The 27,470-nt window shown below is 41.5% G+C and overlaps 1 protein-coding gene across 1 annotated transcript; it reads left to right on the forward strand.

Moving 5' to 3' along the window:
* The first annotated feature begins 1,279 nt into the window (after positions 1-1,279).
* On the forward strand, positions 1,280-26,856 carry foxo1a (forkhead box O1 a). The gene is made up of 3 exons (XM_063493463.1): positions 1,280-2,250; positions 22,156-22,347; positions 22,718-26,856. Exons 1-3 carry the CDS (start codon positions 1,627-1,629, stop codon positions 23,903-23,905), a joined length of 2,004 nt encoding a protein of 667 aa, XP_063349533.1. The 5' UTR covers positions 1,280-1,626; the 3' UTR covers positions 23,906-26,856.
* The last annotated feature ends 614 nt before the right edge of the window (positions 26,857-27,470 follow it).

The raw sequence follows: 27,470 nt of genomic DNA on the forward strand, positions 1-27,470 counted from the left end.
GCCAGTAATGCCCCGTCTGATTGTAATACCCAATGAAGACCACAAGGTGTCCCCCTACTCCACAGTTGGCTTAAGACACCAGACAGCTTGTGCTCCAGTAAACAGTCGCAAAGCGGTAGAGCTACAGATCATGAGAGGAACGAGTCCATTTACTTCATTTTTTTAACCCCCAAGTTTGTATTTTCCATTTTACCATTTGAGAACATTTTATAAAGACCTTACTTTTATTAGCATTTTTGCTCATAAAATGATAATTAAAACTATAAAATGTGTACACAGCGCAGATTCTGTGACAAATCTAGCTTATTACCAGATCATACGGGGAGGCATCAAATGAATTATGCAATCTTTTTTTTAGGTTAATAGTAAAGTTTAGGACGAGCTTGAGCAAACAAAAGTACCGCCTGCAGCCGACAAGCATTAAAAATAGCCCTGTTTTAGCCATCAGTGCAGCCATTTATATACTATTTATATGCCAGTACTATAAACATATGCACATATTGAATTTAAAGTACACGAAAGTAAAAGTAGCTGCGATATGTGCCAAAATACGAATATGCATCAGGTAAGTAATTCCCCTGCTCCTTGTTATCACAGCTTGCACACACAGCACATTTAAAATCTACCCACGGATTCTCAGTAATGTTCAACTAATGTGACCGTCCTCGTGGATTTTTGAGGTCTGCTTCCTGACTCACTGTGTGACTTTTGGATCTAAAACTTGTGGATGCTCGGCGGAATCCATTCATTTCTCTAATCACGTTTCCCGAGCAACAGGCTGCCACACAGCCCGCAGAGCGCGATATTTCCAGTTCAGTGCTTAAAAATTGGCATCGTCCTGTTTTAGTGTGAACCAAAAATGACCCCAGGTTATAAAGACGTTCTGATGGTGCGCCAGTGTAGAGTCTGTCTGTATGTTACTACACACGCTACAATTACTCTTACAGAGTCTGTAGTCTGCTTTCAGTACTAACAGAATATTTAGTTACCATTGCTCTTATTTAATCGTAAATAATGAATGATTTAGGGTTGCTAAGTTTTGACCTAAATACAGGATATTTAGGGGAAAGCAATGGATATAATTCTTCTGTAGAAATTACGTTAAAAATTTAAAAAAAGTAAACAGGGAAATCTTCCACATTTGCTCTCCACAGGTTTACTTTTTTCATTGAGTCTTTCGATGCAGTTTATTGGTGCTTTTCGGCTGTCAGTCAAATGTGGGCGGTGTCAGTTGACAAATGATACTTCCAGTAAGTCCTCACAAGCTGTAAGTACAACACAGAGTCAACAGGCTGTACGAGGAGCAGACGGAACGTCTGTAGGACTGGACAAAAACAAACCAGCGGGTCAACACACTGTGGCCGCGTACTCGACTTTACTTTACTTGAAAGACGTTTTAGAATCATTCTTTTAATCAGCTGATTTTTTACATTTATTTTTAATTTTTTATCGACTTGGGATGTAACTTTCAGTGTTGTTTCCTGCGCCCAAGCGGAGCACTCTTTTCCCGGTCAGTTTTATCTTGCGTTCGCTCACGTCTCCGAGGCGAAGTTGCTGCTTTTGAGGAGCGACAGGTTCGTCACAATTACATGACATTGTAACAGTTTCCTCACTCACCTTTCGACCATGGCGGAAGCGCCTCAGCAGCCACACCTGGTGGAAATCGACCCGGATTTTGAACCGCTGTCGCGGCCCCGGTCGTGCACTTGGCCATTGCCCCGGCCGGAGTTTATCAACCCGGGCGACTCCAACACCTCTTCACCAGTCCCATCTGTCAAGCAGGAACCCGCCAACAACACCGAGTTCATCAACAACCTGAGCCTGCTGGAGGAGACCGAGGACTTCACAGAGCAGAAACCCATCATCCTGTGCACTGATTTCCAGTGTCAGGAGAACTGCGTCCACCAGCAACCTCCACAGCAGCAGCAGCAACATCAGCAGCATCCGCAGCAGCAGCACCCGAACCCGCAACTCCCGCATCAGCAGCAGCAGCAGGTGCCTCTGCTCTCCACCCCGGTCGGCTCGTCGTCCTCAGCGGCCGCCGCAGCCGCTGCAGCCGCTGCCCAGAGGAAGAGCAGCTCCTCCCGGCGAAACGCATGGGGGAATATGTCATATGCAGACCTCATAACCAAAGCTATCGAAAGTTCTCCCGAGAACCGACTAACTCTCTCTCAGATTTATGACTGGATGGTGAAGAGTGTGCCTTATTTCAAGGACAAAGGAGACAGCAACAGCTCTGCAGGATGGAAGGTAACTACTTGTTTGTTTTTTTTTTAATTCTTAACTGTGAGTTTGTGTGTGTGCATGTGTGCGGGTGTGTGTGTGTTCATGGATGGCCTGATAAAGCACTTGCTTGTGGTACTTCTTGTATAAAAGGAAAAATAAAAAAGTTATTCAGTGGGGAGTTTTGGTGTGTCTGTGGGTACTTAACAGTGGGTTCACAGGGGCTTCATTGTGCTTTATGCTATGTTTTTTATCTCCTGTGGTATCACTGTAATACCCCTCCAGGGATTTCTGGCTTGTCTGTGGTGTTCAATAGTCGGTTTATTGTGACTGTATAATGCATTTGGTCAGGGTTGTTTATTTTTATCATCCATCATCATTTCGAGGGTTATCATCATCTGCAGAGACTTATGCTAATACACGATTTGCTCCCTATGCATACTTTTCCCTGGGATTGACAAAAACCATGCACAAAGAGTTGCGTAGCTGCTAAGTTGTTAACCACTTAGTCCCATTCATGCTCACATGTCCTCTTCCATTGTTATCCATCCACTTAACGACCGTTTTATGTCACTATAACTTTAGGCAGTAATCTGACTTGATGATTTATATGAATATCCTAACTAAACTGAATGTTTCTTGTCCCCAAATTAATGCTTCCCTCAGAAAATGTTTTGAGTTGTGACTTAAAATCATTTAGAAAGATCTACTCTTTCAGTTTTCTTTTTTTTAAGGCTAAATCACAGTTTTCCATAACAGAGTGCGTGAGCACTGAATGAAGCTTTATTTATACATCTGTGTTGTAAGGAGATACCAGCATTCATGTGTCCTAGGAACTGTCCCAAACATTACGCAAGAGGGGACTTAAAATTTCTGATGTGGTGTGACAGGCCCTCCCACTGAACACTATTGAAGGGCGTAAACCTCTCTTTGGAGACACATAGTTTCATTGGTGTCTGACAATAAATTAATGACAGTCTACTCTCACAGCAGGAAATCATATTGAGCCTGTAGCCACACAGTGAGAGATTTATTATGGCTTCCCTCTGTTGTAGAGTTGTAGGCTGTCTGGGCTGCCGATGAAATTTAAAGCTTTTGTTTTTTGTGTTCCCGTGTCAGCAGGATCCCATGTTTGAGTCATGTGCTGAGAGATGACACATTCAGATCAGTCACAAAGGCTAGAGAGAATTTCTTTTTTTTTTCTTTAGTTTGCACTGAATCAGACTTGTAGACAGATATTTTTCCCTAATTAATCATTCACACGCGACCTGCATACTTTTGCCAAAAACTGCCACAATAAACTGCCTTCCGCGTGTTCATCCATTCATCTGACTTTAGTGTTTGCAGAAAGGACACAAACTCATGTTAGGCTGTCAAATGTAGTCCTGTGAAGACAAATTAAATGAGAATGGAAAAACCCCTTCAGTGTAGTGAAATATCCCCCAGTAAACAAAGCAGGCACTGGACAGATGTGTTGCTAGGGTGGTGATATTGTCCCAGAAGCCATTTTTCCCCTTCACTTCTTCTTTGTATGCCTTCATACTCTAAAAGGTTCCAGCTTTGTGCTGCTCTCTGGCTTTGTTGTGATTTGTAGGCAAGGTGCTTTTAGCATAAAATGTGTGTTTTTTATCGGTGAGACAACAAATGAAACTTTTGAGTGCAATGTGTCGGTGTGTTTGTGAAAGAGGTTGCTTGAGGAAAAATTTCCTCCGTATTTACCATGCTTTTAAGCATGTTTTCCCAATGAGCAAGGGATGCTAGTCATCCTTAATATTTTGTAGTTTGTTTGTAAAACAAAAATCCGAATGCTGCATTTTTATGGAAATTAAAAGAAATAATCAAGAATCTGTAGGCAGTGTGTGGTAAGCTGAAACCTCGAAGCAGAAACACCCACATGGTGTTAGTCATGTTAAGTCTCAGGTTGCAAATTATCAATAAACACATTTTTTTAAAAACTGGATGAGCAGACTGGTTACTTGGTTATGTGTGCGTCATCATTAGTACTAGTACTCCAGTGACCATAAAACACCCTTTTTCTTAGAGCAAAGCACTGTATTGTAGTGTAATTAATGACAAGTGACTTAGTGTTAGAGACTGCAGCAGAGTTGCAGTGACACAGTCTTAATACGTTCTTGTGACTTCATTAATAAAACTAAACAAAAAAAAAAAAATCAACATTCTCACTTTTATTGCTTCCATTTAGCGTGTGACATTTTTGCGTGTGACTGGCGGCTCAGCCACCGCTTGGGCTCGCGGTTTATCCTGCCATGGTGGGGGTGTAAACTGAGTAATACTGTGGGAAAGCAAAGTGCCATTCATGGCTGCGAGGGGAGTTATTCATAAAGCTCTCCTCTCACTTCCACACAGGGGGGCCGTCACACATTGTCTCTCCAAAGCAACCACACTCATAAGGTGGGATAGAGAGAAAGTATCTGTGCCAAAGATGATGATGTTTAAATATAGCGTCTGAGAGTCATGCGTTTTTTTATTTTTATTTTTTAATTTTATTTTTACATAGAATCATCTTTTAATCCACTTAAGCGGTATTTATTATTACTGTTCCCTTTTAAAATGTACAAAATGTCTTTTTTCTGAGACCAGGCTTTGTGATCTTCAGTCCTATGTATTATCTGCCAATGGGTGAAATGACCTGTTGGAAGTATGAAAATATGTAAATTGTGTGGCACATTTCATTCCAGAAGGACTGTAGACATACAAACAAAAGCGCTCAAGCCAAATATTGGACTGTAGTTAATCAGAGAACAACTTTGTCAGCTGAAACTGTGCCTAGTCTTTAAACAACTGATTCATCACAGGGGAAAACAAATCTGCCCAATGGTTTTAAAGAATTATAAATAACCATAAAAAGCTTGAGTCAACCAGCGCACCTGTCTATAATTATGAGTTTTGACAATAGAGCTATATCAGCACAAAAGCTATTAGGGAATCGTTCTAATCGGCCTCGTGTCAGTGGTGCTAAATTTCATTTTTTCTTTTCTGACTACACGAGAGACCAAACACTGATGTTCTCACATGTTAACACTTAAGTGTTAAGCATGAAAGTTTCCATAAAATCTTGAGGCAGAACTTTTAAGATACTGCTTTGGGTAATATGCCTCATTAGTCGTTGAGCTGTGAAATGCAAGCTATTTGCAAAGTCTCCACACAACTTGTGGCCATTCATTTGAACAAAACGTGGCCATAATTTGGTGCTGAGTTACTGTTCAATAAATGTTAACATTTGTAAGGTAGACGTGGCCATCTCGATTAAGTTACAGTTATGTGTGTTCAGACCATTCTGTTTCTCTCAGGTAGCCTGTTCCTGTTCCTCCCCCTACCAAAAAGAATAGATTATTCCTGAATGGCTATTGATGTAGCACTTGTATTCTTGGAGAATGACACCAGCAATTGTCGAAACAATGAGAGGCTATATTGGATGAGAGCATATCGATCAACCGGTCAGTCTGATGACTACAGCGCTGCCAAATAACTTTTGATTTTTATCCTTTTGAGGTTTCATGATAATATTAAAACACTCAGAATAAGAACATATTCTGCGGCTTGTGGGTTGAAGCACTGGTTGACTAAGTTGTGGACTAAGCTTTTTCATGGCCTCTGACGTAGATAGATCTCAACGACAAAAGCAAAACCCGAGTTCTTTGTTTCTAGGAAGCGGTGACTGCTCAACACCTTAAAATATTAGTTGTAATTTACCTTTGGATCAGTGTCTCAGAACCTGTTAAAGATTATTCCTCAATGTTGCTGATCTTTCAGGTGACGTGACTCCCCTAAAGTGAACTGGTTGAAGCACGTGAAGTTTTCATTAGTCTATGATTAGAGCTATCTACTCTTAATTGTTTGAGGCTGAGCTTGATTCTCAGCGCTGCTGATCCTACACAGTTGGTCGTGTCTGAACTGAGTCATGACAGCCTCCACACTTCTCAGGCCGTCTGTGACAGTGTGAATTTTGAGGACAGTTGTGCCAGGTGGGACCAGCTTGGAGAAGCTCTCAGAGTGGACTGGACATTGGCCCTGGCACAGGATGCCATCCAACAGGAAGAAGAACAGATGGCACAAATGATGCATCACCAAACCTCTCTGCAGAACTGCTTATTTTTTTCCTAATATGTCCAGTTCTCCAGCAGACTGCCTAACTTAAAAAAATCACGCTCCTTAAGTCACTATAAGCATTACAATCAGGATTTGATATTGCTGCACGCACACAAACATATGCATGCATTAGGTAGGCAATATTATATACATTATGCACGCAGACACTTGCATATATGCCAAAAGTCTGTTCTTTTGTATATTTCTCTACTATAAGTACGTCACTGCAGGATAAATATTTGCTTTTCACTGATGGAGCTGGATGGCTCAGGTACGCCTTGATGTCAGTTACCAGATCAATTTGGCCATGGGTGTTCTCTGTGCTCGATGCTCTCTTGACCTGAAATTCCTCAGCCTACGCTGGTAAACACTCCCACGGGTCTCAAAGCAAACTGTGCCGAAGCAGACAAACACGTAGGTCCGAGCAGATTGTACAGCGAGCGACACGAGGGTCATTACCATGTAAATGCACCTGTTGACTCCAATCCCTCTTACCGTCTTAGTCTTACAGTAAGCAAGGTTAGCACCACATAGGTTGTGTAGTAGTTTAGTAATCAAGAGTCATGGATCCCACGGACCTGTTTAGAGTAAAGAATAATGTAGATTGTGAAACTTCAAATAGCCCAGTTTGACAAAATAAACTTTCTCACTTTTGGTTTTACCATCAGAAAAACATATTCTGTAACAAAATAAGCCTCAAAAATATCAAGACAAAAAAGAAACCCTTCATAAACTCTATGGAACACGTGGAACCATTAACAGTGACACATGGTTCTCTATACTTCTTTTAAATTGTTGACATAAACAACGGCATATATCAAAAGGATCCAAGAATTCTCTTGGAAAGCTCTACTTCTTGGTGTGTTTTTGCTTTGTATAGGTGCAGTTCTTTTAATTCTAGTTATTATCTGATACCTTTGCAAACTTGTATTGGCTAATCTTTAAATTATTAGTTTAATCTCATAAGTAGAATACATAAATGAAACATAATGCTGTTGAAAGCACCTGAACAGATCAAGTATATTATGGAGCCTTTCAGTTAAAATTGTTGGAGCTTGAACTACTGTGTGATGTAGAATATATGAGATATAATGATATGAATGAAATCTGATATTATCTTCTGTTTCAGCAGTCATGATATGACTGTAGTAAAAACTGCTCCGCACTCAAATTGCTAGTGTGTGTGAGTGTGTTTTATTCCAGTATAATATGAGCTCCAGCTCATTGCTAGAAATGGTTTAACCCAAAGCTGAGTTCTTAAAAGAAACGGATTACTGGTCTCAGAAATGTCTTTTGGTTTGCAGTATACAACGCCTTTAAGTTTAATTGATCAGTAATAGGATTTAGAGTCACATTGCACCCTTTTTTAATGGTCTTAACTTTTGCAGATGATGCAGCGGTGAATCAGATTGCTGCTTGCTATCTAAAATGGATTTACCAGGAGTGTGGCTCAAAGAAAGGGAGAAGCTGAGAATTTAGGTATTCTAGCTGAGTGAGCAGAAAGTTGGTGGTGCTTTATCACCAGTCACAGGCGGTTTGTTTCTCTGGGTCTGAATGTGTATTAGTAGGACAGATAGCTGGATAAAACAGCAGTCCTCCTGTGTTTGCTGGTTGGAAACAAACACACATGCGCGCACACACACACTTCTCACCCCCCTGAGGCAATCAGGGAGTCCAACCTTGGCATTGCCCCAAGACATGAGGGGCAGCTGTGTTTCTCAGGCACAGAGCTGAAGGAGCTCTCCTCACCCTCCTCCCCATTTCCTGACTGCGCCGCCTGCCTCTCCATTCCTGGTTTTCTGCCTCAGCACAAAGCGGGCCACACTTGGTGTTTTGAAGGGTTACTAACTTCCATCTCCCGCCCCACTACCCGAGCCCTGCCATGGCAAACCCCCAAGGAGCTAACTGCTTACTGTCTTTAGGGGAAAATTAAGAAAAGGGAGAGAAAACACAGCAGAGGACCCAGAATGCTCTAAGTTCAGTCTGGGTGATACTTGTTAGGAGTTGCATAACAAGACATTTACTGGAATCAGGGAGCCGCAGGCCAAAGTCTGGTGCCACTGGTTAGTCAGCGGAACTGTGAGGCACTGTGTTAGAGATATGTGGGACGTTAGTCTACTGTGTGTGCGCACATAACCTGGGCCTCATAATTAAAGCCCTGCTGCTGGCAGATGCGCAGACATGATGGCAGACAGACAGGCTGACACAGGGAACATTCCAGCGCAGGCTTTTATATCTTTTTTATTGTGGCGTGATACTCTGCCTTTCCTTTTCTCCCCAGCTGATTTTAATCCAGTATCCACTTACGACCGCCTCTCCCCTTCACTTTTTGTATCGCTTAGTGCTTTGAAGTTGTGAATCACCATAGCTGGCGCACCAGGGGTGTTAGAAAGTAGCTGTGAGTATTGATGATTGCTACCTGTTAGTCTTTAATCTTCTCTGCCTAGGACTGCAGTAATTATACCGGTTATCAGTTAACATATCAGTCATTTGACCCTTTAATTGCCCATTTTGTCAATTCAAATTGTCCTCCAAGATTCAAAGGTGACACTGGTGTAACCGAAGACTGTTTAGAATATCTAATCCTGAAAAAGAATGACATTTATCGCATTTCAAAGAGGCAGCAAATGTTTGTCCTTTTCGGTTGACGTAAGTAGATCCACTTGTTGAGGTGGTTTTGGCTGTGCGTAGTATAGCAGCGTGATACACATGATGTGATGTAACTGTGCTCATCCTCTCAAACTTGATTGAGCAACAGTGTGAAACTAGTAGTTCCACACATTGTTTCACAATGCCATGTTTTCCTTCTGTCCTGCTCCATATTTGTTTACTTCTGAGACCCGGCATTAGCATTACCCTCTGTTGTCTTTTATTGTTAGTAAGAAACACTTTGTGATATTGAGGGGTCACCAGACTGAAATAACAAGCAATGTGGTGCAACGTTGCTGTCAGATGATTTTTGGATGTTTAAATCTGCATGTGGAGCACGTGTGTTTTTATTTAGGAGTTAAGTCATTCTGTAGCTATCGCATCACATCCCTTTAACCTCACATGAGTATCAACAATTGATCCCACGTGGAGCTTCTCTCTACATTCACGTCTGTCTGTCTCAGTCCAACAGGCTTTACAGTTTGCAGCTCTCACTTAAAGAAAAGATTTTAGATTTTCTTCACTTCTTCAGCTGCCAGATCACATTATAGCATTTCTCCCTTCTGAAATGAAAGAGCAAAATACAAAAAAACCTATCTAATATATGCAAAAGAGTTTTACTTTTTTTCTGTAAAGCAGAAAAAAAGCAACATTTTTAAGTGCTTGGGGTTGGCAAGATGTTCCAGATGGTCTGGCAAAAACTATGCAGCCAGGAATGAGCCTATAATGAGAAATTTTACTGAAAAACCTGAGAAAAAAGAATCCTTCCTCAATGCATTTTATGACAGTAAGTGCAACTTTTGAATGTGAATCTACACCTACACCGGTTGGAAATGATGTTTTTGTAAACAGTTAGTGACGTAGCCAGGACCACAACTGGTAACTTATTGCTAAGTTACTTACAGAGCCTTTATCGTGCTGGAAAGGAAACTGGAAAACCCCATAAAGTGCCCCTTTCATGTCGTGATTTCAAACAAATCATGCCAAATGTGTACGACTGTTTCCACCGCCTCAGACACTGGCATGACAGAGCTCCGCAGCACTCCTGCCAGAGTTTTGTTTTGTCAGTTCTTTTTCTGGCTGAGGACCAGATCATTCAGGAGAGAGATCACTCAGTGATTGTAGCGTCCAGTAACTGTGAGTAAGTAGAAGTGATATACAAAAGATACCAGTAAATACTAGAGCTTCATTCAGCCTTACAGAGGAGTGGCACCCACGCAGGTTGCTTTACGCTAGAGTTGAAAATATGAAGTTGACATCCAGTGCCGTTGTCAGGTAAACAGTCATTTAGGATGAGTCAGAATGTTTTGTTTTTAAGATTATGGGTTTGGTAGTAGCAAGACAAAACCACGTGATCTTTTTTTCTTTTCTCTTTTTTCCCTCTTCTTTTTACAACTTCTCACCAGTCAGGAAAATTGAAAAAAATCCTCTGTGGGCTTACCATTAAGACCTCAGCATTGTTTTATGGTGTGAGAAGAGGAACTGTGATATGGATTAAAAAAATTTCACTGTAGAAATAAGAAGTGAAAACCCACGGTGCTTCTTCACACTTGCAAATTTCGCGTCCCGTCAGTTTCTCATAGCTTATATATGAGTGTGAACTAGCTACAGACACACAAGGAGTGAACAGAGCAACACTTTAATGGGAAGGCTCACTGCTGAGGGCCCCAAACCACAGGCATTACCCAGACCCACATTGTTGTGCAATTCCTGCCCTGAAGCGATTATGCACGGTGCCTGTCAGGCTGGACTGGTATTATCACACCATCACACATCCATTTTGGCTCTCTGTCACATACATGAACACTCGTTGGAACTGTACAGCTGGCTGACATGGGTGGAAATTAAAATCTACACTAAAATCAGAAGTGCTGTTATGAGTGTACATCTGAAGGCAGGTTTCCCGCTTCTTTGTCATAGGAACATAGGTTATTTCAAGGCCAAAGTGCACAAACCTATAACTGAACTGCCTTTGGGAGTGTTCCCTTTAGATTTGCATTGGTGTTGCAACATTGCTGCACTTTTGTCTGTTTTGTATAGAAAGGCCCTTGTCTGATCAAGTGCTTATGGGTGCAGTGGGTAGGGCAGTGGTTACTTGACCTTAACTGGAACTGGATCAAAACCTGAAATGTACCAACCAAACCCTACCAAAGAAGGATATCAGTTTGTCATTGTTGGCTTATGCGAGAGGTGCAAAATGCGTTTCTCCTGTAACTGCCTGTATAAATAGCGCGTCGTACGTCTGCTCAAAATAAACATCAGAGTGTTTTTTTTGCTTTTTTTTGGTGGAGGTGAATATTGCTGTGCAGTCTGTGGGTAACATCTCTGCCTTCTAGTGCGGCTCAGCTTTCAGGGTTTCTGTGTTGGATTCTGGGAAATTTTGCCGTGTAAGTCGGGCCAATTTGATGTGTAATGACATGTCGACACATTCTGCTCTCAGTGATTCATTCATACTGTGGTTGATGTGATTGACAAGCAAGATTTCATTGAAAAGAAAATGGTCTGTTTACAACACCGGCATTTGTTAGCAATTCAGAAGCGTTTTTGTTGTTTTAAAGAGGGTGCCATTGGGAAAACGGTGGAAAATGTTACGATGCTCTATGAATCAAAAGAGAGAATCCTTTCTTTTCATCTTTCACCATCGAGCTGCTTTTGTGATATTTTGCGCTGTACTAATATTGACGCTTTAATACTAATTGTTTGGCATACATGTCTTAGGCCTTTATTAATTTCCCCATCACTCTAAAAAGTCTGAATTGCACAATCTGCTTTGTGCAAACATTAGACTCTCAGAAAAAGTGATTAATGTATTGTTGCATAAACTTAAAGTAATAAAAGGCAGCAATGATATTTATGTCAGCTGGCTGCCGTGACTATGGCAAACTAATATTTTTTTCTAGAAACTCTTATCTCTGCTAACCTTCCTTTTTAAGAGGTGCAAACTTCAGCCTCAGACTGACGGGAAGTGGGTGGTTTGAAAGCACTACAAGGTATGCAACACGGATAGTGATGTCATCAGGAGAGGAAGCAACACTGAGAATGACGCCAGATTCAGTGGCTTCTTCCTCTTCCAGCGTTTCCTTCATTTTTCTCCTTTCTTCCGCACTGCTCAGTGCTTGGAAGTGAGTCAGTGTTATTGCTGATTATACTTCAACACAAACTTTTTACATGTTCTTTTCAAATACTTAAATGTCGTGGTTTGTTGTGGTTTAGACTTAATATAATAATAGACAGTATAAATGTTGAAATGAGACTTGCCTTTACCTGTACCGCTGCCAGCTTTATAATGATCGCCATGACTGAGTCCAGTCTAGGCTGACTTAATGTCATACTTGCCATCTCTCGCTGTACCTAACAGTGTGGGACATATCTGTCTAGTTTCGCTTTATACCTCATGAGAAAACGGAGCCCTTCACAAACTCTCGTTCTTTAACTCTGTCTGTGGTTACATCTGCTGTCTTCACAATGCTTTTATATAGCATAAGAAGACGCTGATATTGAAAGTATACAGTGTATATCTTTTAGTGGTCTCTCTGGTTTAATTTTCAGAAAACATGGAAATAACTTTTAAGATAACCATGAAAATATTTGGCTGCTTTGGTGTCTTCTTAAAGTTGCATTGTTACAGTTTTTGCATTCCTGCTCCATTTGCATACTGTATGTGTTTATATGTTTTTTTCATATGTGTCACTGTTATTTCCTTTTTAAAGTGAGTCCATTAAAACCCACTTTGTGACAAAAAGAATAACTGTTCCAGCGCATCTTTTAAGGTTTCTTTAGCAATTTCCTTTCTCTGAAAACAGTCACTCGTGAATCATGGCAATTTTAGAACTAGAAAACAGGTAAGTGCATTACAGATGTACAGAGTCTGATTGATGTGCATATTGGTTTTTTTTTTTAGATTTTGTGTATAAAGCTAAAACAAGAAAAGCTATCAGGACCTGCGTTTTTCACCGTTAAACTGTGATCAGTTAAAAACATGTTAACGAACTGTAGCCAGCTATGTGTTCGGTACAGCAACTACATTTTCTCGACGATGGAAAGAGATCTAAGAAAAAGTTCAAAAGACCGCTACTGTGACTTTAGTTTCAGCCTAAGATAGTGGCAGTGATTTCCCACAGTAACAGTGCTCACATTATGCTCTCTTTTGCACTCTTGAAGTGTTAACCTCCAAGTGATGTCCTTTAATTTTGGTGACATTTTTAGTGCGTAACAGGAATCTCCCTGCTGCTTCAGAAGGTTACTTTTGAGAAGAGACAGTGTTCAGACAGTGTGGGCGGTCATTTTTTTTTCTCAGATTTTCTGCTGATGTTTGAATTTTAGCAGATGTAGCTCTTTTTTTTTTTTCTTTTTTTTTTCTTCTTCCAGATATTGCTAAATCTTCTGAGCGGAGACTCCAGTCCAATGTATTTGTGTGCAGTCATTTTCTTAAAGACATCTTAGAAATGCACATATATCAGTGCTTTACAGTCTGATTATGCAGCACTAAGGAGACCTGTGGTAATGAGAAATCCTCTCAATTATGTCACTGAATAGAGATTTTCCACTGGAAGCCATAAAATAGCTTTGGGATATCCCTGTGTTTGCTAGTTTGAACTGGGGTAAGAAGCATATAAATATAACCCCCTAAACACTTCCCCCACCCCCTGTCAATCCAGTGGTGGGCCAGGCCCATGGAGGCAGGTCACCAAACAGGCACCCAGCAGTGGTCCACACACTGCATCTTTATCCAGGCAGAGCAGGCAGCAGCCCAGCCCAGTAGTTGTGCCGATCAGAAGCAAAAAATATCCTCGCTCCACAGACACTGCTTTGTGCATTTACAGACTCGCATTGTGTTGCACATAGCAACACATGCACATATTTTAGCATGGTAAGCTTAGCCAGCACAACCTAGTCCCTGTCTATACACATGAGCAGCATGCTGCACAAGCCTGAGTCAAGAAATTAACGAGCACAAGAGAGAGCACAACATGTAAACAGAAAGCTGCCATTGCTCTTTTTGCTGCGTCATTATTTTCAAAGTGTCTTATGCCCATAAATGTCACTTAGACCCCCATCAAGTGTTGCTGCCAAGATTTATGTTGGATTTCTGCATCCTTTGAAATAATAGAATTGAGAATGCATGCTCGACTGTGCTCATTCGATTGTTTGAGTATATAGTTTAAACTTTGGCCACTCACTCGCAAGTTTTTTTTGGAGTAATTTGTCCAAATATGAGGCCTGTCCAAAGTAGAGGAAATGATAGATGATATGTTATTCTCTCACCGAGCTATGTGTGTTTGGCTCCTTAATGAGAGCAAATCCTAAGTGGGGAACTGCTTCTTAAATGTGCAGTAAGAGTTTTATCCACCATTGTGATCCTGTTGGAAAAGCCTACCTGGATAAGGCTCCACTCTTTCCTTTTTCCTCTTGTTTTGTGCAGTCTGACGGGAAAGTTGTGATTAGGAAGTTGTGGCTCTTGAACTCACTGTTTTCTCCAGCTGGTCCCTTGCTTTTGTACCTACCAGGGTCTCATTTTGCGGTGTTTTGCATATAAACCAGAAGAATCAGTATCAGGACTGGCCAGCGCTTCCTGTGCGGATACAATGCAGCAGGAAGTTCACTAATAGCCACTGTGCCACTCATCTCACTCGCCACTTGTCTCACACTATCAGACAGTGATGAAAGATCCTCGAGTGTCAGTAGCTTTGCTGTTTCTGCCCGTATGCACAAAACCACTCACAGACTATTTATCATTTGTCTGCAGCGTCTGAGATCGATCAATCTTCAACTTAACCAATCACCATCCACTCGGGCTTCCAAGCTCTGTATATGTGTGTGTGTATCAGTGTGCGTGTGTGTGTCTGGGCGAAGGGGGGTGGTTGCATTAAGATTGCTTGCAGAGGATTGAGAAAAGGCGATCCTGCCAAAAGGCCGTCAGTAAATACATTTGCAGACAGATTTTCTCCTGCGTGACTCGCGTTTTCTGCCTTTCCTTCTCCACTTTACGATGTTCATATAAGTCAGCATCTGACAATGACCATTTTGAAGAGGTACTTTCCTGGAAGACATAGAGTGCTACTTGGACTCATAGAACTCTAAAGTGAATTTGAGGATCTGCACACTGAGTGCTCTGTCTATTGGCCTTCTCACTCAGCTCTCTTTGCCAAATTGATTTATTGAAAGTTGACGTCAACGGGTGAGCAAGGGACTGTTCTTGCTGCAACACGAGTCTGCGATCAGCTGTGGCAAGTAGCATGCATGCATGATGTCCCTGCAGAGCAAGTAAAAAAGGACAAGGGAGGAATAGAAGACTAGGAAGGGGGTAGGATGTTGGGAGAGGGCAAAAAAGAAGCTATTTCTAGCTAGAACCTTATCCTAGGGTCAATTTCCATTTTTAATCTGAGACTCTTTTTTTTTTAACTGAATTGTGGCAAGATAGATTTCCTTTTATATCGCTACCAACAGTAACACGTTTGTGCTTTCCTTAGCCAGTTTGACCTAAGGCGTTGTGCCGTGCCACTTGCTGCTATGCAAAATAAATGACAACAATCATTTCCTTTTCCTTAGAATATGTTTTTTTTTTAAAGATGCTATAAATAATGAACCCAGTTCTAAGGCTTTACATTTCCTGTGCCCTGCTTTTTATTTCCACCACCTTTTATAATCATCGCTTTATTGACTTTAGTAAATAGGTCAGTGATTATCACTGGTCAATTCAATATTGGTGCTGAAGATAACATATCAAACTGCAAATACATGAAGTCATCACGGTCTGGTCAGATTGCTCTGCGAATGTGGCAATGTGAGTTTGTATTGGTTTATTGTTGCATATGTGTGTAAGACTGAGACAAACAAATCCATTGTAAGTAGCCAATTTGGGCAAAAATATTATCACATTTTTATCATCTTGATGTAAAGAATTATCTTAATATTCATGTAATAGCTGTAATGAAACTCATTCACTATGTTTGTTAGACCTTAAACGAGAAGACTTAAGAAGGAGCCTCCAAAATTTTAGGTTCAAGGAGTAATAGCTGACTTGGTTTAGAACTAAATTCTAAATGAATCCAATGGTGTAAACTATTCAGCACCTTAACAGAGCACCAAAACAACCACAAAGTATTACATACAACTAAATGTCTTGATAATATGCAAAGACATAGATAATCAGCTATGAGCCCAATTTTTAGGAGAGACGTGGCTGAAAAGGAAGACAGGCATTCGATGCTGCTAAGTGCGTCATTTTGTTGACTGCAGGTTTTCTTTCTTGTACTCATGGGATGGTAACATCCCCCTTTGGAATGGTGGGAAAAAGTTGCCATTATCTTGCGGCAGATATTGCTCTAGTGTTTATAGTTTTAGAAATCGAAACCATTTCCAGATGCTGCGGGACCACTCTTTACCACAGATACTGATGTCTGACTCTCCATTTTCATTTTGTTCCGTCTCCATGCTCCATTCTGACTGTGAGGATATGGTTGAGCAACCCAAAACGAGCATTTATCGGTTTGATGATTGGCCCATGCAGTGAAAAGTCTAGTCTTCAGTTCACAGGCCTCCTGCTCAGCCAGGTGAGCTATAGCAACCCAGTTTTTAAACACTTGAAAGTATTTTTCAATGATAATGATCAAGATCACTTAATTGCATAACACTAGATGGGACAAAATATAACCTTAGTAATTTATTTTCTGATATTTTAACTGTTAAAAAAAGTGATTGTGAAGATGTAAAATCCTTGCATTGTTTGGAAATTTGTGACAATATTTGCTTTTATATGCACATAAGGAAACACTGATCAGTTACAACTAGAGTAGAAATCTCCCCAGGTATTAGATGCCACCCCACCCATCCAAAGACAAAACCAAAACAAGAAAACCCAGAAACAAAACAAAACAAACAAAACAGTGCAGTCAGACTCTGGACGAAAGAGTGCTAAGTGTGTCTGACACAGAGTGGAGAAAGTTATCGCAAGTATATATTTAGATGACTTCATCGCAGCAAGCGAGAGTTCATTCGGTTTGTTGACCCATCACCTCACCTAGAGCTGTGTTCTCAACCCCATCCTGTTGTTAAGCGGGCAGACATGCTAAGCTGGTGTTAGGCTAATAGCTGGTTTACACATTTTCTGTCTTAACCATATTTCTCGCCCTTTGCCAGACTCAGCACAAGGCTCCAGACGTGACCCAGCTGCAGCTTTTAGGGCTACTTATCTTGGTGGTTTGAAATTGTGCGCATACTCTATAGGTTGTCGTCTCACGCACAGGTGCAGACATTACACATACAATAGCTAGTTACAGTGAAGAGCTCCTCTTAAGGCTGAAAATTGCGTAACGAAAGGTGAAAATGCACGGTAAGGACAGCACCGTTTCTCTAATGAGTTCAGTGGAAATAGTGCATGGAAACCACATTTTCACTTTCATGTGTTCCGTATCTCTGGTAAATGTGTGTGAAGCTATAGCTGCTGGCGTGTGAGATCATAGATGCTGCACGCTTTCAGTCAGTGAGGTGGGAGCAATGTTGCACTTTATACGTGTAGCTATATGGCCTTTGCAGCTGAGGTTTCACTTGCGGGTTTACATTATTCAAAGCAGCACTGCATGTAGGTGGTGTTGCGCTCTTCTGGGGATTTTTTCATTAGACAAGTTGACATTTGAACGACTCGGAGAGCTTCCAGCACCTTGGTCAATCTGAAACACCTGTGTGGCACCGTGTCTAGATTTTTGCAGGTACTTGGCTGCAGTTTGCAAGTAGAAGGAGAGGTAAGCAAGCAGGCTGAGAATAGGATAGGTAGGGAACAAAAGAGCAGATGAATCGAAACAAGATAAAGAGGGGAGAGAATACTGGAAAAGAAGAGATGAAAGGAGTAGGAAAGAGCAGACAAGGCGAGAGGAAGAGGACATTGAGGACAGAAGCACAGAGAGGGTGATGTACCGAACAGTGTGGCCTTTCAGTAGTGCTGCCAGTGAAGGAGTTTTTAAATCAGCACAGTGTGTTCTTTACTGATCCAAGCCCACTCTGTCACACAGCTCCTCTTTCTGCATTTCTCAACAGCCTACATTCAAAACACATTCTCCTGGACTCAAACCGCCCAGACAGCCACGCTGCAGCCTCTTGCCGAGTCGTGACGTATTCAGTCATGTAATTCAGTTTCAGCAGTCACACGACAACGTGAACTTTGCTTTCATTTAATGACTGTGGTGTGACATCAGACATCAGGGATTATCGCCTGTTGTCAAACATAAACTCTTTTGGCAGCGGGTTTTGGGGAGGCGATTTTTGCGGTGTCCACTTGGCTCACGACTTCGCATTCCATGCCTTTTTCTCTGCTTACTGACCGCCATGTTTCCTGTGAGACAGGAAGTCAGCTCTGCTTCCTGTCACAGTCCTCTTTCATGTGGTCACTTCCTTGTGTTTTGCCAGTACGGCTGTGCTGTGTTGACCGTGAATGGAGGTGGTGCTCCTCACGGCGAGCTCGGGAACAACAGAGAGAAGGCTACAGTGTGTGCGCGCATGTGTATTTTAGTCAACATTTATTATGATTACTCACTGCAAGGAAGATTTCCGCTCTCATTAACTGTATATTAATTTCAAGCACATGTTAATGTGTTAGCATTGTAAGTGCAGATGGTGGGGTTTTTTGTGTGTGTGGCAAGAAACGGAATGTTCTGCTTTTGAAATGACAAAGTGTTATTGTCAAATTTTCATGCAACATAAGATAGGACCGTCCTCCAGCGACAGTAATCAAGAGTTCACTTCTGTGAAATTATGGGTTTTGTAACCTTGCTGAGGAATGTTGATTGTGATGGCTGCCTGGCTGGGAATCCTGCCTTTACTGTTTCCTAAGAGATACTAACAAGTTGGCTGTGATTACAATTGAACTTTGCACACAGTGATTAGCTGGAATGTTTAGATTCCTGTGTACTGCAGCCAGAGATAAACCAGTGTCGCATTCAGTCAGAGGACCCCACAGCCACCCCCCACCCTACACACACACACACACACACGGACACACACACCTAAAAAAAACACATACTTTTAATTAAAAAGATTATTAACAGGAAAGAAACGATACTTGCCTGGTCTTAAAGAAGAAAGGCTTCATAATTATGAGAGCAAAGGGATTTCCATTTGTACATCTGCATTTCTGTCTTAGTGGATCACTGTGTGCGTGTCTGTTTGTTCCCAATAGCGTGTGTTTTCAAGCCAATATATCACTGGTTGCAGCGGAGTGAGCTACAAAATCAAAACCATACTGTGCTGCTGTTTGTCCTACTGCCATTCCACTAAAAACATGAGCTGGCACTCTCTCGCACACACACTCGTGCACACACACAAACACAGTGTGAGACGAGGCTTTTCCACTGGCCCCACCAGACACACTCAGCCACACTCCCCACACGGCACACCAAGTTCTGCCGAGTTCTGGCATTTCCCATCAGAGCAACTTTTATGACCCTTTGCTGGTACTCCCTGCCTTGCATCAATATTTTTAAACTGGGTTTTAAAATGTTTTGGATTATTACACCCTGCGTTCTAACCGTGACATTTGACAAAGCAGAAACCTGGGTCACTAAAGTAAGAGACTTTAGCTGTGACTTTCTACTTTCTGTCACCGGGATGATATGTGGCTGCAACAGGACATCCCGGGGTTGATGCACACATTGCGTTCATTCCTTGTCCCAGCAGAGCTGAAATCAGCAGCACTCGTCGCAGTCATGGGAAAGAGAGGCTCATGACCAGACTTTACTCCTTGCGTTTTGTCATAGCTACCGATGTGCAGGAGGGGGAGGAGGGGGAGAAAAGCATTTACTTGGATAATCACGGAAGGGCTGTCACGTACCTCAGATCATGCAAACTAAACCACAACTATTGGCTGAAGCAGTTGGGTCATTTGATTCAGAGGTAATTACATTCATTTGTGAAGCACCAGTGTTCATGCAGGCCCTCATGTGCCCTACAGGCTCAAGTCCTCCATTGAGGAGGGGAAAGAGGGAAAAGTACGACACGGAACAGAAGATGTTGAAGGAAAATAAAGGACAGGGAAATAAAATATGGCGTGTTTTTTCTGAAATTGGCTGTTTTCCAATTAACATATCCAGCAACATTTATGTTATTTAAAAAAGAATCACTTCATAATGAAGCGAGTCCAGCTGTGATGGGGGAATCATACTTGTCCTGTGAATAATGTATTTTATGGCTCTTACGGTTTGAGAAAATAATCAGATTATGACTTTGCAATTTCATGAGGATAAACTCAGTCTGGGCTTCAGAGGTTGACCCGTATTACCATCTCAGCGTTTGATCATTCTTTTTGTTTCAGTTTGTTTCTTGCAAGCATCTCAGCTTTTGCCAAAATGACCACAAACCTTTAGTCTTTGAATTTTTTAACAACAGATAAAGACTATTGTGTGTTTCCTGCACTGTCTAAATATGCATGAAAATTGGTCAAATTAGCCGGCTGACACTTGAAAAAGTGTCACATGCTTACACTTATCATTTTTACACGTGACTATGCTCAATTGCAATCCAACAGGTGATGCTGAGGCTATAGAAAGCAAAGGACAGGTACTACTGAAACAATAGTAAGCAGGTACTACATGCTGCTTTGCAGCAGGGATCATTAATAGTGATAGTATGCTGAAAGAAACCAGCAATAGTAGCAAAGCAGATGAAAATGCATGAAATGATAAACCTAAAATAAGCAACTGTGTAGATTGCCAATGAGAAGACTGAGGTTGACTGCCTAAAAATACTGCAAATCCTCTAGAATGTATCAATATTTAGTCCTGCAGTCATCACCCCAGAGATCTTTAATAACTGGAATACTTTTAAATTATTAGCCAGAACTTAATTTAGACCCCGAGTTCCTCCAAGGGTTACCAGTCAGATCTGTAGTGCAGTTTGCCTTTAATTACAGAAAAGCAACAGTATGAGTCATTTGTTTGTTTGTTTGTTTGTTTCATATCATTGTAAACTAAATGCTATGAAATCACATGTGCACTTTTTCAGTATTTTTCCAACAGATAAATTTCAATGCTGAGAAAGTCCTGTATCTCTTATTTTAAAGAAATAAAAGTCACTAGCAATGAAAACTGTGGAATAGATTATACTGGGTGTAGATTTTAGTGTCCAGACTCCAAAGGGATGGTAGAAATGAGGAGAAGCAGAGGTGAAGGCAGAGCAGAGGGCAGACTGTGAACCAGATGTGAAGCGGTGACTCACAGCAGGAACAGCCTTGATGACGTTAGACACCATGCATGCTAAGCCGTGTGTGTGTGTGTGTGTGCCGGGAGTTTTAGCTTTTCTTCCAAAACAACAAGCTTTACGCATGCACAGTAATGTCTGGACAAGGCTCATTACTTCATGTTAAGACCTGGACAGAAAATGATGCAGAGCCTAGAGACTATAAATTATCATCTGAGGTTAAATGGTCACTTCAGTGACAGTTTAGGCTGATGTAGAGTTTTAAAATCATTACGGGCTGAACAGCAAATTAACTCTGCGATGTTGAAGAGCCAAGCGTCCCAGTGCACTTCCAATAAAGCAGGGGCGACGTGCTGTCTTACTCTCTGCGCTGTGCTTAGCAGACATTTGTTCAATATTCTCGCTCTTTTGTTTGCTCTGTTTTAACAACGCTTCACTAGCTTCCTGCACAAAAATTAGTTTTTCCACTGGTGGTGTCACTAAGCAACGTTAGAGCGCACCATAAGTGTGTCTGTAAGGAGGAAAGATTAGTCTATTTCCTCCCTTTGATTTTGAACTGGTTTAAACAAGACACATAGTTAGGAGGAATGTGGTATAATAGCGTTTTACAATAGGCCCTTCTGTTTTTGTGAGGGAAAGCCCACACCTACAGTGAATTTGGAGAAAAGAGTGTCTGCAGTTTAATCCCTGCTCTGTTTAGGATATTGCTCATGGAGTAAACTTACTGACATCTATTGTCTGTTTGCTTGTGCACATGTGTTTTTTGAATAGCGAGCGGCATTAGATTGTTGAGTGACATTAAAATCTCCGCTTTCTCCTCGTAAGTCGGCTGTAAAGCTGAGCGTGTTTTTACAAAGGACCACCTGTACAGATGGATTTGCACTTGTATGATGAATCAGATCTGAGGTGTTGTCGGAAAAGGGCATGCTTAAAACTCTCTGTTTGTCCGCTCCTCACCCAGCTTTTCTCTTTCTCCCTCTGCTCCAGAACTCCATTAGACACAACCTGTCCCTCCACAGCCGCTTTGTTCGAGTGCAGAATGAGGGGACGGGCAAGAGCTCATGGTGGATGCTAAACCCAGAGGGCGGGAAGAGCGGCAAGTCCCCGCGACGCAGGGCAGCCTCCATGGACAACAACAGCAAGTTCACCAAGAGCAGAGGAAGAGCAGCAAAGAAAAAGGTAACTCAGAAAGAATTCTTTATTGATTTACATACCGAGTTAGTATTTTTTTCAATACTTGTTTACTCACTGTGTATGCAATGTGTACAGTACCTTGAGATAATGTGTTAATCTGCCATAGTTTAAATAAAGGTTAATTGAAGCAGATTAACATGAAAAAAATGCTATTGATTGAAAAGTAAAGTCACATTCTTCCTGTCTTTAACTGTGTTCTTATCATTACAATATATGGACAGTGGAAGAAAAGCTTAGTAATAGTCAACCCTGTGTTTAATTTTCAATGGTTTCTGCCTCACTTACAAACTTAAACTGACGCCTCTGGCATGCATAATATTACTGGTTCACTGACAGTCTTCCTGTCTCCCCTCAGCTGTCCCTGCAGGGCGGCCCTGATGGAGGTGCAGACAGCCCAGGCTCCTACTCCAAGTGGCCTGGCAGCCCCAACTCCCACAGCAATGATGACTACGATGCATGGAACAGCTTCAGGCCCCGGACCAGCTCCAACGCCAGCACTCTTAGCGGCCGCCTCTCACCCTTTGTGCCTGAGGATGACCTTGGAGAGGCAGACGTGCATATGGGCTACCCTGGAGCCCCCGGGGCCAAGATGACAGGCACGCTGCCCAGTCTCACAGAGATGACAGGCTCTCTGGGACACAGTTCTGAGAATGTCATGGAGAACCTCCTGGACAACCTGAACTTGCTCTCTCCAAATAACTCTCAGGTTGGAGGAGGGGCGACAACCCCTGGCTCCTCCCAGTCCTCCCCTTCTCCCATGATGCAGCCGAGCCCTGGGTACCCCTCTTACAGCTCGCCCAGCATGGCTTCCCAGTCTCAGCAGGAATACCACAAGTGTGTGTATGGCCAAGCAGGAATGAACAGCCTGTCATCTATGCCACTGCAGACACTGTCGGAGAATAAATCCAGCTTCGGGCCCAGTATGAGCCAGTACTGCAGCACTGCAGGGCTTCTGAAGGAACTGTTGACATCAGATACAGACCAGCACGGAGAGCTAATGCCATCAGTGGACACTGTTGTGTCTCAGTCCAGCGGAGGCTGTATGCTGCCACCATACAACAGCAGCCAGCATGCGGCCAAACTCATGGGAGGAGGAAGCAGTCATCCACATGGTCTCCCTCACACTCATCCCCACAATGTGCACAGCCCAGCCTCAGCCACATCATCGGCTATGAATGGCCGTTTGCTCATGTCCTTGAACTACAGCGGGGGCGCCGCACGTTTACCGACAACCAAAAGCCAGATGCCGATGCCTTATGGCCTCTCTGCCCACCTCGGCGGGGGAGGCATGCCCGGCGGCTTCTGTCCTCTTAACACCAACGGATATGGTCGACCGGGATTGTCAGCACCCTCGCATCAAGAAAAACTGCCCAGTGACCTGGATGACATGTCCATTGAGAAGTTTGAGTTTGACATGGAGACAGTCCTCCATGACACTCTAATGGACGGGGACTCATTGGACTTCAACTTTGAGCCAGTGGTGACCCAACAAGGTTTCCCACATGGGGTGAAGACCACCACGCATAGCTGGGTATCAGGTTAGAGACTGTGATTCACAAAAAAGTTCTTTCTACTTAAATTCTCATTGCTGACATCGTCACAATCAGAACTGACATCGGACTAAAAATGTATCTAAAGATACATTCCTCATCTGGACATAACCTGCAGTCACTGTTCCACCATCATTTCTGTTTCAAAAAATACTTCTCAGATCACTGCAGCAGACTTGACCTGTCCTGATCTGCTGAGGACAAATGACCACCAGAGTTCTTGAAGGTGACGTCAGGATTATTTTCTGAAATAAGTCAGTACAAACTAAGTGCCAAACGTTTTGCCTTAACATATGAGCCAAACTGAAACACACGTCTCTGGTTTACTATACAGTAGTTGTAATCTTTGCGGACAATACTGCCTACTACATTACCATCTCATCATGATCATCTGCAGAAGCAGCAGCAAAGCAGTCTGTTTAAGAACTTAAACTCACACCAAGCTGTTTACTGTGTCACATCAATCAAGATTTTTGTAATGGTGATCGATTACTGCTGCGGAGAAATCGAAGAGGGTAATCTGGCGAATGGGTTATGTTGACAGACATGATTTAAAACGAGAAAAAAAGAGAGATCTTTCTCAACGGATCCTTGAGTGATGTTACATAATAACTTACTTCTTGAATGTACATATTGTAATCATACAGTTTGTGAAATCATTTCTTGTCATGTATTTTTCACAATTGTAAATAGTGTTTACAGAATGGAAGCAAAAATCGAGGCAGCAGAAATGAGCCCACAGAGAAAACTGGATCAGACTCTTTTCAACCGTGCTAAGTGGACAGATCTGCGCTTGAGATCAATCGGGCTGTAAAATGAAAACACGCGTTTTGATTTCTTGTAAATACATTAAGAATGTCTATTAAAAATGATGCAGTTAGATGTTTACTAGATTCAGCATAAATTATTTGTGGTTAATAGAGATTTATGCTGGTGCATAACCTGCACTCAGACATGAGAATTGTTCTGGGTCATTCGTCACTCTGAACCTTAATACCACAGGGGCCTATTTATTGTGCCTAACAAAGTAGATTTAGACTGCAGGCTTGAAGGGTTTTATATTGTAAATGTCTACGGTCCATACGATACTCAAATCCAGCAGTCTTGAAGAACGGTGAACTCTTTCTTGTCAGTTTCCTACTTTGACTTTTCTTTAGAAGTCAGGAAGAAATAAGTGACTGTAAATTGTTATTGTTATGGTTCCCTGAACACTTTTTGGCGCTGTGAATGTTACGAGGTCAAGACAGTTTGGATAAAAGATATTCTCAGCGCTACTGTTGTTTTCACACCAAGGCTGCATAACACCTGCAGAAGACGCCGCCAGTAACCAGCCTGTGCCCTGCTCAGTTTCACAACTTTTTGTATTTTCCTCTGTCTTAAAAGGTTACTGTGACTGATTTAGATAGCACAGCGTCCAAAAGAGCCCTCTCATGCTGTCAGTAGGAACAGCCTTACTGCTTTCACTGCCCCTCCTACCTCTACATATCATCATGTCCTTCTAAACATTTGATATTATGGTATCACGTGACTTGATAGCGCAAATTATCATTTCCGTAACAGGTCTGTTTTAAATTATTGTTTGTTTTCCCAGCAAACTGCCACTAAGTGTTACGTGTCTGATTCTTTATCTCAGCTTGTATATTTGCATTTTTAAACGGTTGTTTCCCAGTCGTTGCTGTTCTAGCGAGAAACTTTCCAGCCTCTCAGTGACTTTTATTAAGCAGAATCAAAAGTAATACTCAAGATTATATCTGTAAACATAATTGGTTCTCATAAAATTGACTGGTTAGGTGGCAGAGAGACAAAGGCAAAAACTGAAAGTCACCTATTTACATTAGTCTTGATGTTATGATGGAGAAACCGCACACAGCAGCAGGCGATCCTGTGTCGCTAATGAATTTACCTTCAGCCACAAGTGAAGGTTCTTGAATTAGTTTTGAGTTTTCTTTGGTTGAAATGAAAACCTGCAAACTCCAAACCAGCAAATGATCCGACTCCAGTGACGTAGATTTTTTTTTTCTTTTCTTTTTTGAAGCCAGGGGGTAAGCAAGTTTATGTAGAGTCAAATTAAATGCTTAACATTTCAAAAGGCAGAGGAGCCAATATAGAAGCTGCTTTTGGGCTTTATTGCCAGGTGTTGCCTTTTCTTATCCAAACATGCCATAATGTACTATAGCCAAATTTGCCTTTGAAGTCAAAGTGATATATTTAGCATTTTTATCATGTTATATGTTCAGAACTATATATATATAAACATCTATATATTTGTGCCGGTCACTCAAGTCAGGATAAACTGTAATGAATCCACATAGGTTCAGTCTAAAAGTTAAAGAGTTGTACTAAGTAAATTATATCTTTACATTTTTAAATGATTTAATCTATGCATTGTATTCTTTAATTTTATGTTGCTATTGTTCTATTTTCCTTTTCTTTGAACTTTTAACAGAGATATTTTATTGTAACATAGTGCTGTGAGATGTTATGGTGTTGTCAAGACTCTATGTTTCAGATAGTTCTATGGGGAAAAAAATGAAGTTTATTTAGAAAATAGAAAATGCAGTGATTGATATGCTAAGCTTTTGTAAACTGACAATGTTGTTTTTATTGTATTCAGCTACAGTTTTTAGAAAATGGCATCAAAAAGCAAATTAATGAAAAAAAATGTCAAAGATTTATCGCATTTTTAAAATGAAACACACAATATTTATTCATTAGAGAAGTCCTGCTCAAAATGCAGATCCTGGACCAATTCAGATATTGCACTTTCACTTGTATATTTAATAACTAAGGGCTCCTCGTAACAAGAGGAAGAGTTCCTATTACATATTTTAAATGAAAATCTGTTACATTTACCTTGAGCAGGTATACAGGAATAAATTGGAATTGTGCTGTGTGATATGCAATCAATACAAATATGTAACATGTTCAATATTAATGTATTAAAACCTAAATAAATGTACTTATGTGTAAAGGACGTGTCGTATTTGTCATTCGACAATATATATTCATGTAAGAAAGAGAGTCTTCATACGACTCTTTACGGTCCTGTGAAAAACAAAGCACACCCCATTATTCAGACGCTTTTAGACGCTTTATCAGTTTCTCACATTGTGGGGGAATTTTGGACCGCTCTTCTTCACAACATTACTTCAGTTCATTGAGGTTTGCAGGCATTTGTTTATGCACAGCTCTCCTGAGGACTTGGTGCAGCTCTTCAGTCGGGTTGAGGTCTGACCCAATTTCGGCCAAGCTTTAGATGTTGGAGGGATGGCCTTACATTTGACTCTAGAATACTTAAACAGTGTATTTACTGGTCGACTCGATGACTGCAGCATGCCTAGGTTCACTAGGTTGACCAAATAGTCACTCCATCCACTACCGTGCTTAAAAGTTGGTGTAAGTTCTGATAACGTGGTGCTGTGCATTATGGCCACACATCTCTGCTTTGGTCTGGTCTGTTCAAAGGACATTGTTCCAGAAGTTTTGTGGTTTGTTCAGATGCAAAGTTGCAAACCTAAAGCTTTCTCCTTGCAACCCTTGCAAAAAGCCATACTTATT

Source organism: Pelmatolapia mariae, linkage group LG14 (genome assembly GCF_036321145.2).
Source record: "Pelmatolapia mariae isolate MD_Pm_ZW linkage group LG14, Pm_UMD_F_2, whole genome shotgun sequence".
Classification (NCBI taxonomy): domain Eukaryota; kingdom Metazoa; phylum Chordata; class Actinopteri; order Cichliformes; family Cichlidae; genus Pelmatolapia; species Pelmatolapia mariae.

Coding starts and splice junctions, on each gene's coding strand:
- foxo1a (XM_063493463.1), top strand. CDS start 1,627: ATGGCGGAAGCGCCTCAGCAGCCACACCTGGTGGAAATCGACCCGGAT. Junction 2,251..22,155: donor ACAGCTCTGCAGGATGGAAG/GTAACTACTTGT, acceptor CCTCTGCTCCAG/AACTCCATTAGACACAACCT. Junction 22,348..22,717: donor GAAGAGCAGCAAAGAAAAAG/GTAACTCAGAAA, acceptor GTCTCCCCTCAG/CTGTCCCTGCAGGGCGGCCC.